Raw genomic sequence first — 14,312 nt, forward strand, 5'->3', positions numbered from 1 at the left:
CCTTTTTGATCACAGCCATGCCTCCCTCTCCCTCTGACCTTTTATCCCAGTGAACTTTTCTTTCCTCCTCATTGTGGCTTCCTGTAATCAGCTGGCCTCATGGCCAAATATTTGAGTCATCCACCTACCTACCCACCCATCCACCCACCGACCCATCCATCCATCACTCATCCATCGCCCATCCATCCAGTAGAGGAGCCCCTGATCGGTGCAGACCCTCCATCGCCAGGCCCAAATCTGACTGAACTCCTCTCCCCAGGCCTGCTCCCTGTGCCTCCCAGTGTCAGAGAAAGCCGCAAATCCCTAGTGACCAAGTTTGCAGCCTTCTCTGAAAGTTGGAGTGACCTCAGCAATAGAACTTTCCATGCCTGGTGTCTTCATTAGTGGTAGACTTTTAACTACCTTTCATTTTCTTCTCTGGTGATTTGTATGGATTTTCTGCCTCTTCTTGGATCAATTTTGGACATTTACATTTTGCTGGAAATCTATCCAGAGTTCCTAGCCTTTAAAGTACTACCGTAGAGTGGCACATAGTGGCCCATAACTCTACTTTCTTCTGCATCTGTGCTTGTTACCTCCTTCATTTTCTAAGACTTCCATATGTGCAGAGATGTGGCATTCAGCTCCAACTGCCCTTCGCCCGTTCGCTATGCACATATTGACTCAGCACATCTTTGCAACAATCCCAAGCATGAGGAAGGCTCCCCTTAAAAAGTTTAAAACCACGTAGACATGGAAAAGTCAAAAATCAACAGATTTGATGTCATTACATCTTTTTTTTTAATTTATTTTTTATTTTTTTGGCTGCGTTGGGTCTTCATTGCTGTGCACAGGCTTTCTCTAGTTGCAGCGAGCGGGGGCTACTCTTCGTTGCGATGCATGGGCTTCTCATTGCAGTGGCTTCTCTTGTTGCGGAGCACAGACTCTAGGTGTGCGGGCTTCAGTAGTTGTGGCACGCGGGCTCAGTAGTTGTGGCTCACAGTCTCTAGAGCGCAGGCTCAGTAGTTGTGGCACTCGGGCTTAGTTGCTCCGCGGCATGTGGGATGTTCCTGGGCCAGGGCTCAAACCGTGTCCCCTGCATTGGCAGGCGGATTCTTAACCACTGTGCCACCAGGGAAGTCCCTCATTACATCTTAGTATATCTCTAAGGAAAAGACATTGTAAACAAAGATAAAAGACAAATAATAGACTCGGGAAATGTTTGCAACATACCTGACAGGTAAAACGAATCAGTACCCAAAATGGGCATCTGCAGATCACAGGCAAAATGCTGGATGGCACGTCCAGAAGAAAATCCACAGAACTGAAAAGGGTATGGACGCCACGTGCCTCTGCAGGAGTCTGAGGCGGGCAAGTAAGTCAGCATCAAGTTTACGCCCAGACTAAAAAGTCCCACCCTCATTGTCCAGGAGAGTGTGGGGGACACCCTGCCTCCGCGGGAACCTTCCCTGGTGAAGCCTTTTTGGAGGGCAGTTTGGCTGCATCTCTCAAATTTTTTAATGTTCGTACCCTTTGAATAAGCTACTCTTCCCCTAGAGATTCTTTTAAAAGATTTTCTCACAGATCTGAAAAAGATGTACATACAAGGATATATATATATATATATATATATATATATATATATATTTTTTTTTTTTTTTTTTTTTTTTTTTTTTTGCGGTACACGGGCCTCTCACTGTTTTGGCCTCTCCCGTTGCGGAGCACGGGCTCCGGACGCGCAGGCTCAGCGGCCATGGTTCACGGGCCTAGCCGCTCTGTGGCATGTGGGATCTTCCCGGACTGGGGCATGAACCCGTGTCCCCTGCATCGGCAGGCGGACTCTCAACCACTGCGCCACCAGGGAAGCCCATACAAGGATATTTTTGACAGCGTTTTTATTACAGTAAGAAAGTTATTGGGAAGGTCCAGGTGTTCATCCGTGGGACATCGGAGTCGGAACTTGGATGCTGCTCAGCCCTCAAGAGAACGAAGGGGCGCCCACATCCCCAGCAGGCGCCATCTCCGCACAGCGCTTCTCAAACAAGAGGGACAGACAGCCCGCTTGCCGCATTCAGCTCCAGTCCACTGTGGATGATTCTTTTGTCAAGTACAATAAAAATGTGGCCCTTCCAAATTACTTCAAAGCCCCTGACGTCCTAACGCGTATTCTCACTTTGTGTCCTTTCCTCGCGGGCCTGTAAGGACCAGCTCGGCCCACTGACCACACACTGCATGTGCCGGCCGAGACGCGTCAGCCTGTGAGAGGAGCAGCCCGCCGAACAGTGTGCTTGGAGCCCCAGGTGAACATACAAAGCGTGTGTGTGCACGTGTGCACATACAGGGCGGACTGGAAGGAAGCACATCCAGCGCTTTGAGGATAGCAGAGTGAGAAGAGATGGGTGAAGGGTTTGGGATTTGCTCTGTGAACTTCTCTGTCACTGGTGGTTTGTAAGAATGCCCAGCATACTCCATTGGTTCCCTTTTGGGAAGGCCACCCTCCCCCAACACCGTGCGATGGTAGGTTTCTACTCTCCCACATTTGGGGGATAGCAAAGGCTGTGAACAAGACTGGTCTGTCTGCATTTTTTTACAAAGATGATTTACCCGGGTCATCAGTCATGTGACTGCGATCATTAAGTGGTACAGAATGACCAGCTGTGACAGAAGTATCTTATCATCACTTGACAATATTGAAAATGTGAGACGGTACAGCCAAGGCAGAGCCACACCCACTCTGGCTCCCTCTGGTTTCAGCGCCACCAGGCAGGGTCGACCCCAGGGTACACCTGCCCCTGCCCCAAGGCTTGTCCTCGCCTGTGTGCCTCTGGGAAGGGACCTCATCCCCGCAGGGAGCTAGCAGAGCAGCCCCTTCACTGGCCCTGGTTTCATCCTGCATCCTCCACGGCCTGGGGTCAGGTCCTGTGCCAGCCACGTCCCTCCCTCTCAGGTCCGGGCCTTCGGATCCGCATTTACAGACAGGCAGACTCGCGTGGTTGGGCGTGTGGCCCAGAGCTGCCCAGGCGGCCCTTGATTCAGCCCTTCACTCCCCCACCTCTTCTCCAGGTGAGTGGGTGGGTGGCAGTGCTGGGGAGTCACCTGTCCCCAGGTGCCCCGTCCCCGTTTGCACTCCTGTCAGCCCAGCTCTGAGTGCTCACCCCTCACTTCTGAGAGGCCATTACACCATCTGCTGTGGGTGAGGCCAGGACCATGATGGATGCCAGCACAGCCTGAGCAGGCCTGCACGGTGGAGTGCCAGAAAAGGGCAGGTCATGCAGCCAAACTGAGTGGACTTCAGCTTGGCCCACCTCTCTCCTACTCTGTTCTTCCTCCTGCTGCCAATTCAGCTTTTGCCAGAAATTGGAACTGCACATGATGTTTTCCTAATCTATAGTATACAGCTAGGATTCCTTAAAGTGTTGTTTCTAAGGATCTTAACATCTAACAGTTTTGAAAGACTTTATTTGGGGGGTAGTTTTAGGTTCACAGCAAAACTGAGCAGAAGACACAGATTTCCCATACACTCCCTGACCCCGCACACGCACTCCTCCCTCATAATCCACATCCACTGTAGATGGTACATTTGTCGTAATCAGTGAAACTGCTTTGACACAGCGTCACCCAGAGTCCGTAGTTTACATCAGGTTCACCTTGGTGGTGTGTGTTCTGTGGGTTTGGAGCCTCTGTGCTCCACTGGTCATCCTCCCTCCCTCCTGACTTCTGACAACCACTCATCTTTTCACTGTCTCCATAGTTTAGCCTTTTCCAGAATGTCATACAGTTGGAATCACACAGTATATAGCCTTTGATAGCCAGCATTTCTTTTTATTTATTTATTTATTTATTATTATTATTATTTTATTTTTTTGGCTGCGTTGGGTCTTTGTTGCGGCACGTAGGCTTTCTCTAGTTTCAGTGAGCAGGGGCTACTCTTCGTTGTGGTGCGTGGGCTTCTCATTGTCGTGGCTTCCCTTGTTGCGGAGCACGGGCTCTAGGCGCGTAGGCTTCAGTAGTTGCGGCTCGCAGGCTCAGTAGCTGTGGCTTGTGGGCTCTAGAGCGCAAGCTCAGTAGTTGTGGCGCATGGGTGTAGTTGCTCCGCAGCATGTGGGATCTTCCCAGGCCAGGGCTCGAACCCGTGTCCCCGGCCTTGGCAGGCAGATACTTAACCACTGCACCACCAGGGAAGTCCCATAGCCAGCACTTCTTAAAAGCTCTCTTTTTATTCTGATTATGAAAGGCTGTTTGCTCACTATAAAAATACAAATGAATGCTGAGAAATTGTTAACTTATACTGGAAAGCACAAATTACTGACTAGAACTCATCCGCATTTTGGCGCCTATCTGTCTGTCTGTCGGGGTGTGTGTTCACACTGTCACACGCACCCTCACATTGGAACTCCACGTGGCCCCCACCTCGGTCTGCACTCATTCCCTCACTGGCCCTGCTGTGAGGAGACTCCACGCTGGAATCACGTCTGTCCTGCGGCTCGGCAGCCATGCTGTAGCCAGCCTCGCAGGAGGGCATGGTCATGCCCCCAGTCCGCCCCTACCCCCCACCAAAGCGCATCTCAGGCATTTTTACAACAGTAAAGTGCCTACTTGACCACAGCTTCACAGAAACTAAAAATTCATTAGAAAATGTTTTTTGCCAATTTAGTTAGGTAAAAATAGTTCATTGTTTTAATTTGTATTTCTTTACATTTATCTGTGTGTGTGTGTTTTGGCCATTTGTATCTCATTATCATGTAGTTTTCCTGCTGAATTTCTTTTGTCCCTTCCCCCAACTTTCTTCTTGCTGAATTTTTGATTCATCTAGAAATGATTTAGTAAAAGAAAAGAACAAATTAGGGATCTATCTTTATCTTTTCCTAAGTGGTTAGCTGGCTGACCCAATGCTGTTTATTGGGCACACTTACATAAATAGTAAAATACCTCTTTACATTTAATTAATTATGATCATACATAAGGATCTCCAATCCTACTGTAAATGATATTAATTTAGAAGCAGTGATTTTCAGTCACATTTTATGGCACATTTATTGGCATGTTTGCCCCTCGCTGTCAGCAACCTGCCACACTCTGCTTCTCTAGGACCCTCGGGAGCCCTGGGTCATGCACAATTTCACACATCTCTTCTGAGGGCCTGGGAGGGAAAGGAACTGACATTCAGGGATCTAGTCTTTCCTTCAAGAAGAGCCTGTGGGCAATAAACTCTTTGTCTTCATAAAATGATTTTATTTTGACCACTTTCTAGAACGATGGCATAGCTGGAAAGAGACCTCTGATTAGCATTTTCTTACAACTTTTTCAAAGACAATAGCAACTTCCCTGGTGGCGCAGTGGTTAAGAATCCACCTGCCAATTCAGGGGACACGAGTTCAAGCCCTGGTCCGGGAAGATCCCACATGCCACGGAGCAACTAAGCCCATGCACCACAACTACTGAGCCTGTGCTCTAGAGCCCGCGAGCCACAACTACTGAAGCCCACGCGCCTAGAGCCTGTGCTCGGCAACAAGAGAAGCCACCGCAATGAGAAGCCCACGCACTGCAATGAAGAGTAGCCCCACTCGCTGCAACTAGAGGAAGCCTGCACGTAGCAACGAAGACCCAATGCAGCCAAAAATTAATAAATAAGAAAAAAGAATCCACCTGCCAATGCAGGGGACACGGGTTCGAGCCCTGGTCCGGGAAGATCCCACATGCCGCGGAGAAACTAAGCCCGTGCACCACAACTACTGAGCCCCTGCGCCTAGAGCCCGTGCTCCAATGCAAGAGAGGACACTGCAGTAAGAAGCCCGCGCACTGCAACCAAGAGTAGACCCGCTTGCCACAACGAGAGAAAGCCCGCACACAGCAACGAAGACCCAACGTAGCAAAAAAAAAAAAAGACAATACCCTGCTGTCTTCTGAGAAGCCAGCATTAGTACAAGCCCCTTCCTGGTGGGTGGCCTCCCTTTCCTCTCTGGCTGCTCTCAGATTTTTTTCATCTAATCCGTTTGTGCTCCTGTTTTACCATCCTGTGTCTACGTGAGAGGTGCTCTGCTTTAATTTAACCTGCTCTGGAATCAGTATGTTTTTAAATCTTAAGACTTGTGGTTGGTTGGTTTTGGGTTTTTTTTTTCCGATTCTTTAAAATTCTCAGCCTTTTTTTTTTTTTTTAAATAAATTTATTTATTTATTTTTGGCTGCGTTGGGTCTTCGTTGCTTCGCGGGCTTTCTCTAGTTGTGGCGAGTGGGGGCTACTCTTCGTTGTGGTGCGTGGGCTTCTCATCGCAGTGGTTTCTCTGTTGCAGAGCACGGGCTCTAGGTGCGTGGGCTTCAGTAGTTGTGGCACGGGGGCTCAGTAGTTGTGGCTGGTGGGCTCTAGAGTGCAGGCTCAGTAGTTGTGGCACACGGGCTTAGTTGTTCCGTGGCATGTGGGATCTTCCCAGACCAGGGCTCGAACCCATGTCCTCTGCATTGGCAGGTGGATTCTTAACCACTGCGCCACCAGGGAAGTCCCCATTGTTTCTTCCTTTTTTTTTTTTTTTAACATCTTTATTGGAGTATAATTGCTTTACTATGGTGTATTAGTTTCTGCTGTATAACAAAGTGAATCAGCTATACGTTTACATACATCCCCATATCTCCTCCCTCTTGTGTCTCCCTCCCACCCTCCCTATCCCACCCCTCTAGGTGGTCACAAATCACCGAGCTGATCTCCCTGTGCTATGCGGCTGCTTCCCACTAGCTCTCTATTTTACATTTGGTAGTGTATATATGTCAGTGCCACTCTCTCACTTCGTCCCAGCTTACCCTTCCCCCTCCCCATGTCCTCAAGTCCATTCTCTACATCTGCATCTTTATTCCTGTCCTGCCCCTAGGTTCTTCAGAACTATTTTTTTTTTTTAGATTCCATATATATGTGTTAGCATACGGTATTTTTTTTGCTCTTTCTGACTTACTTCACTCTGTATGACAGTCTCTAGGTCCATCCACCTCACTACAAATAACTCAGTTTTGTTTCTTTTTATGGCTGAGTAATATTCCATTGTATTTATCTGCCACATCTTCTTTATCCATTCACCCATTGTTTCTTTAAATACCACTTCTTCCTATTTCTTTCTAATCTCTTCTGGAGCATGTTAGATGTGTTTATTTACATTTGTGTGTGTGTGTGTGTGTGTGTGTGTGTGTGTGTGTGTGTGTGTTTTAAAATTTCTCTGCTACCTTCCAGGGGGTTTCCTCAAAGGTGACTGCTTGGAGCCAATGGGTAGATTCCTGTGTCTTTACCAGAAGTTTCCATTTCATCTTTATTCATTCTTTTCCTTGGGATAATTTTATTGTTCTTTCCCTGATTTCTTAAACATTTACTTCATTCTTTCTTGTTTATTAATTGCATTTTTATATATATAAATTTATTTTTAGCTGCATTGGGTCTTCATTGCTGTGTGCGGTCTTTCTCTAGTTGCGACAAGCAGGGGCTACTCTTCGTTGTGGTGTGCGGGCTTCTCATTGCAGTGGCTTCTCTTGTTGCCGAGCACGGGCTCTAGGTGTGTGGGCTTCAGTAGTTGTGGCACGCAGGCTCAGTGGTTGTGGCTCATGGGCTCTAGAGTGCAGGCTCAGTAGTCGTGGCACAGGGGCTTAGTTGCTCTGTGGCATGTGGGATCTTCTCGGACCAGGGCTCAAACCTGTGTCCCCTGCATTGGCAGGCAGATTCTTAACCACTGTACCATCACGAAAGCCCAGTAATTGCATTTTTTTAAGGTGTGAATTTCCCATCTGAGTATCGCTTTGGCCATGTCCCAGGGGTTTTGAGGGATAATATTATCAGGGTGGTTAGTTGCCAGATGTTCTGCCCCTATGGGCTCAGGTTTTCTATTTCACTCAAGTTAGACTAGGATTTTTCACCTAAAACAAAAAAAAATGACCAGTTATTTTTCCAGCAAAATGGGTTTATTTGGGAACAGCAAAGAATTGCCATTTAGGACATGCAGCTATGGTGAACCACATGTAAGTCCAGTAAAACGAGAGGAAATGGGTTTTCTCACGGGTGAAATAGGAGTACCACAGGAACTACTGTAGGGGATAATGAGGCCATAAGCCTCAAAGTCTTCTATTATGGACTTTATACCTTGAAGGGCTTTTTTACTTGAGGAGAGGTTTTGAGGGATCTATTTGAATCTTGATGGGAGGTACACTGTGGATTTTGCCAATACCAATTGGAGAGTTTGCCCATAAGGATGGTGGTAGCTGATTCAATAGGGACAAATGATTAGTGTTTCCAGAATCAGTTCCAGAACCGTTGGAGACAGAGCAAATAAAAGATGTCAAAGGATCATTTAATTCACCTGGTGGCTATTTTGATGGCGACTGTCAAATTTTAGAACTGTTTCCCCCTTTTGGGAGAAAGAAGTTCAGGCATGATACTTTTCCAAGAAGTCTCAGCCTATTAAATGAATAGTGACGGAGGAGCTAAGGAGAAGAGGGTGTGTATCTCTTAAAGGGTCTAAGCAAAAGGGAATAGGTTCAGAAACAGGACCCTGTTGAGGTGCATTAGAGATCCCCCACTATTTGGACCATTTTAGTATTTTGAGGCAGGGGCTCCTTTCTAGCAGTGGGGCTGAGCACTGAGAGTGTGGTCTGGTGTCTGTAAGGACAGAGAGAGATTCGTTCCCAATCTGGATAGTGGCTTCTCCAAGCTGATTCAAGGAGAGGATTGGGAGAGCCTCTGTCCTTCCTTGGAGCCCCTCATTGGGAGTTAAGAGGATATTGGAGAGGCTGGTTAGAGGGCTGAAGATGCCCGAAACGCTTAAACTTGTAACAGTCTTTCCAGTGTCCTGGCTCTTTACAGTAATAGCAGAAACTAGAAGGTTTTGGGTTTCGTTAAGGGGCCTCCCCATTTTCGGGAGTTGAAGATTAAGAATTTAGTGGTCTTTCTTTCTTTTCTTTTTTTTATTTGCAGTACGCGGGCCTCTCACTGTTGTGGCCTCTCCCGTTGCGGAGCACAGGCTCCGGCCACGCAGGCTCAGCGGCCGTGGCTCATGGGTCCAGCCGCTCTGCGCCATGTGGGAACTTCCCGGACCGGGGCATGAACCCGTGTCCCCTGCATCGGCAGGCGGACTCTCAACCACTGCACCACCAGGGGATCCCTAGTGGTCTTTCTTTTAGGTGATTCATCTAGGATTCGAGTGAGCTAATTTGCCAAGTTAACTAAGTCTAGAGTGGACGTAATTTCCCATTCCACCCTTGTCCTTTTAAAAGAGAAAGATCCTGGTTCAGCCCATTCATAAGTATGGAGATAAGGGGTATCTGAGTGGTTTGAACATCTGAAGGAAGACCAGAATTTTCTTTAAAAACAATGTGAAGTCAATTATAATAGTTATGAACAGGTTCATCAGATTTTTGTGTGAAAACCTAAATTTTATTCCCATCAACAGGCTTAGGAAAGACGACTGTAATTGCTGGTGGAGGTTTTCAGCACGTTCTGACCTCTTGCCAGAAGCTAGGGGTTTGTTTTTCTAAATCCCCTCCAGGGTGTTTCCATAGGGCTAATTTCATCCAGTGTTTGGCTTGCCCCTCAAAAAGCAGGTAAACTAACTGATATAAATCTGAGAAACCAGACTGGTAGGTTTGAATAACTATGCTAAATTCTCCAGCAAACCTACGGGGGGCCCTCAGTTACTTTAGGAAAGTCTTTAACTGCGTCTGGCAATTCACCCTTCCTCAAGGGAACATAAGTAATCTGGGGTCTCTTTGGACCCTCAGAATATTTCACTTTAAAGAGCAGGTTCTGATAGGTTCAGAGGGTGGCAGAGCCTGAGACAAAGAAGCAGGGGTGGGAGGATGAACAAGATGACGCCAGGGACAAAGGAGTTGGGGGAGCTGAGCATGAGACTTCAGAGCCATTTTCTCTTTCTTTAATTGTTTGCCTCAGTTAATGTAATTATTGTATTTGCAGGGAAGCAATTTAAAATTCCTGATCATGTTTGGAAGCCTCAAAATAGCAACCAAAAGAGGCACCCGGTTTAATTTTGATGATTTCAGAGCTATGGCTAATATAGTTTTAAGAAAGGTAAGTTTGGGGAGCCTGAAATTTCCCCATAGAAATGTGCAGGAGGAGGGGCTGTGATTTTTAAACATAAAATCAGACAGGGTCCTTGAATGTGGGGTGCCCTCAAGACATTTAGATAACTGGGATCCCATTTTTGAGAGTTGTTTTTTTTTTTTTTCTCTAAAGCAAAGAGGTAATTCTTAAACAGCCTGCAGGCCAAATAGCATCACAGTTCCAGTAGGGACAGCCTGATCCCAACGGAATCAGGCCAGAGGCTGAATGGCACAGTTCCAAATAGGAACAGCCCAGTTCCAAAAGGAATTGGACCAAATGCCAGCACAGTTCCAACAGGGACAGCCTGATTTCAAGTCCGGCTCAAGTGCCAAGTGAGTACTCACGGACAAAACAAGGCCTTAACAAAAAAGGATGAAGCCTTTGAACAGATCCCAGATAAAGCCTAGAGAGCTTCCAAATGCAAAAAGAGTGGAGCTCAGATCCAGGAGAAAAGCTTACCCTCAAACTCCAGGGGTGACTAGAAAAACAGTGAGCTCAGTGGGCTCTGTTGGTACCACACCTGTTTGCTCACCAGCCTTGGGGTTGTCAGGGGTCTGCTCTGGATCTCGGTCGGACCTCCATGTAATGTTAACCTAAAACAGTTATTTTTATCAGCAAAACGAGTTTATTAAGGAGCAGCAAAGAATTGCAGTTCAGAACATACAACTATGGTGAACCACATGCAAGTCGGGTAAAGCAAAAGAGAGGAAATTCTTTTATAGAGGAGAAGGGCATTGTGGGGAGCCGTTATAAACAGTCCATTGGAGGAAACTGGGGGTTCAAAGTGTAGTGGTTTTCCATTGGCTGAGCTGTAATGATCTCTCATTGGTTGGGCTGCTGCCAGGCAAGGAGAATGTCTTCCTCCCACAGGCAGCAGTAAAGCAGTGTCACTTCCGTATGGAGATGCAAGGTAGTCTCTTCTGTTAGGATCTGTATTGATGTGAGTGGGACGTGCATAAGGGCTCCCCTTCTGGTCTCCCACTCCATCTTAGTGAGATTCCCTTGGTTAATTTTCACAAGAGAGAGTTTCAAAATTCCTTTAGTGGGCTTCCCTGGTGGTGCAGTGTTTATAAGAATCTACCTGCCAATGCAGGGGACGTGGGTTCGAGCCCTGGTCCAGGAAGATCCCACATGCCACGGAGCAACTAAGCCCACGAGCCACAACTACTGAAGCCTGTTCACCTAGAGCCCTTGCTCCTCAACAAGAGAAGCCACCTCAATGAGAAGCCTGCACACCACAACAAAGAGTAGCCCCCACTTGCTGCAACTAGGGAAAGCCCGCGTGCAGCAACGAGGACCCAACTCAGCCAAAAATAAATAAATAAATATATTTTAAAAAGAATTCCTTCAGTTATTTTTAAGCATGAGTTGAAGTCTACTTTTGATTCTGTTCTATTAAGCAGCCTTATTAAATATTTTTTTTCTTATTGGAAAAAAATTACAGTTTTATTAAAGATGCTATAGAAGACCTAGATAAACAGAGATATAGTATGTCCACTGATACAGAGAGTTTACTTTTTTGAGGACGTCAATTCTCAAACTGATCAAAATCCCAGCATATTTTTTTCAAGGAGCTGGACAAACTGGATTTTATGTTCACATGGATGAACAAATGAGCAAAATACCGAAGACTATCCTGCTGGTCTTGGGGGGTCTCCGAGGAGGTGGGAGGCAGCTGCAGCTCACTGTGGGGACAAGGACACTGGTGGCGGAGGTACCAGGGAACACCCACTGGTGTGAGCTCTCCTGGAGACCACCACCCTGGCACGAAGACCCAGCCCCACTCAACAGCCTGTAGGCTCCAGTGCTGGGACGCCTCAGCTTAAATACAATTATTAACATTCTGTCTAAACTTCTTTATACTCGTCAACTTGAAATGCCAAGAACCATGATCTTTGTGTTAAAATCTTGCACTGCTCTTGTATTTCTGTCCATTTCTCCTCCTCACCATTGTGTTGTATCGATTTTCATGCCGTGTTACTTAGAGCAGAAGTGTTCATGACAGTTAATAGCTCATCATGGTTCATACTATTCAGTGTCCTTTCTGATGTTTAATAACATTTAATAATATTTCTTTACCCAGGTTTTAAAAAGTAATTTTCAGAAAGAAGTAAAATATGGCTCTCAAACAGTTACGAAAATGATCCGGAAAAAAAAAGATCCCGTGTTTAGAATTCTCTTCTGTTTATTAAACAGTGAGGAAATCAGTCACAGGTTATAAGCAATTCCAAGGAAAAATCAAAAGAGCACAAATTTATATGGAGTAAAGGAATTGAATTGCAAATGGGGCAGAACTGGTTTCTCTAAAGGGGGGAGGGGGAGCCCATGAAAACTCCAAGGGACAAGGTGTAGTTTGCGTGTCTGTCAACTTCCAGAGTTGTAAAGTAGTTCAGGCACAATGAGAGGCAAGAACCTGATAGCTCCTCAGGGTATGCAGTAGGCTATGCAGTTTCCATTGGAACACAGTTTTTTCCCTGCAGTTTCTTTTTTAAAAAATTAATTTATTTACTTTTGGCTGCATTGGGCCTTCGTTGCTGCGTGTGGTCTTTCTCTAGTTGCGGCGAGCAGGGGGCTACTCTTCGTTGCAGTGCACAGGCTTCTCACTGCGGTGGCTTCTCTTGATACAGAGCACGGGTTCTAGGTGCACAGGCTTCAGTAGTTGTGGCATGCAGGCTCAGTAGTTGTGGCTTGTGGGCTCTGGTGCACAGGCTCGGGAGTCGTGGCACTCAGGCTTAGGTGCTCCGCGGCATGTGGGATCTTCCCGGCCCAGGGCTCGAACCCGTGTCCCCTGTTTCGGCAGGCGGATTCTTAACCACTGCGCCACCAGGGAAGTCCCTCCCTACAGTTTCTCAGCTTTTGATAAAAAAATAATCTCGGGGAATTCCCTGGCGGTCCAATGGTTAGGACTCTGCACTTTCTTTTTTTTTTTTTTTTTTTTTTTTTTTGTGGCCTCTCCCGTGGCGGAGCACAGGCTCCGGACGCGCAGGCTCAGCGGCCATGGCTCACGGGCCCAGCCGCTCCGCGGCATGTGGGATCTTCCCGGACCAGGGCACGAACCCGTGTACCCTGCATCGGCAGGCGGACTCTCAACCACTGCGCCACCAGGGAAGCCCAGGACTCTGCATTTTCACTGCTGAGGGCTTAGGTTCAATTCCTGTTCGGGGAACTAAGATCCCACAAGTCGCACATCGTGGCCAAAAGAAAAAAGAGAAAAAGAAAAATAATCTCAAAGACTATTCTTGATCACAAAACAAGGCTGGTATCATTTGGCCTGATCGTTTCCATAGGCGCAGCAAGAGTGTTAATTCACGGTGTTAGCCTTCTTGAGTTTGCTTTGCTGGAATTTTCCATCACGATTTCAGATTGGACTTTTGAAAGCTTCTTGTTTGTTGTCCTGAGTCCAGGAAGCCAAGAACTTACCATGTTTCACCTGCTTGGTGATTTTGAGAAAATTCCTTTTTTCTTGAGGTTTCCAAAATATTCTGAGGTTCCTGGACCTGCCAGGAGATGACCTTCCTTAACCCTCTGTGAGCCTGGCACCTGCCAGTTATCCTGGGAGGGAGGGCTTTGTGCGCATTGCTCCATGAAGTCAACCACAGATCCTTACAGGCAATGGGGTCCTGATGATTAAGTGAGTATCATTCTCAACTCTGGCCACCCAGGCAGGGCCTTGGCTGCATAATCCACATTTCCAGTCAAATCCTGGTAAAAACAAGGACAGATTCTCTTTGAACCTATGCAAATTACTATATTGTCAGGCAAGTAAGAATAATCAGCAGGAGTTTCTGTGTTCTGGAGGACTCGGGCAGGGAGAACAAGATATCACTTAGAAATGTTTCGTTTCAGTTTACAAAACCAGAGACCACAAATGTATATGGACTACAGACAGCTTAAGGGGAAAAAGAGTTCCTTGCATATCTAGAAAGGAGAACATTAAAATCGCATCTATAGTGTTCCCAACAACAGCTGCCTCGTCCCTCATTGGTTCCTTCAGTCCTAGGTGGTTAATCCTTGTTCCTCTCAGTCTCGGTTCTGAGGTCTCAACGGTCCATCTGCTTCTTGACTAGAGTTCTGGAAATCCTGAGTCAGTCCACTGGGATGGCCTCACAACTGGTCTAAGCAATGCCTGTAGCACAGTCTTTTCCCACTGTGCTGACCTGACTGTAAAGCTTTCTCTCCTTTTTCTTCTTTCTTTCTTTCATTTTTTTTTCCATTAAAGTAAACAAACTCTTTGTAGATGTTCACTGAA

At 46.7% G+C, this 14,312-nt stretch overlaps 1 protein-coding gene across 5 annotated transcripts in view; it reads left to right on the top strand.

The window, feature by feature from the left end:
- The window catches only part of CCDC57 (coiled-coil domain containing 57), a 108,607-nt gene that overhangs the window by 57,957 nt on the left and 36,338 nt on the right, over positions 1-14,312 (top strand). For 2 of the 5 annotated variants that reach the window (XM_032617565.1, XM_032617566.1), the window contains exon 18: positions 1,220-1,546. The exons of the other annotated variants lie outside the window; for them this stretch is intronic. In XM_032617565.1, coding sequence (XP_032473456.1) covers positions 1,220-1,386 — 167 coding nt within the window. In that variant the 3' untranslated portion in view covers positions 1,387-1,546. Of the gene's footprint in view, positions 1-1,219; positions 1,547-14,312 lie in introns of those variants that run through there. 5 annotated transcript variants of the gene reach the window in all.

This window comes from Phocoena sinus, chromosome 20 (assembly GCF_008692025.1).
Source record: "Phocoena sinus isolate mPhoSin1 chromosome 20, mPhoSin1.pri, whole genome shotgun sequence".
NCBI lineage: Eukaryota > Metazoa > Chordata > Mammalia > Artiodactyla > Phocoenidae > Phocoena > Phocoena sinus.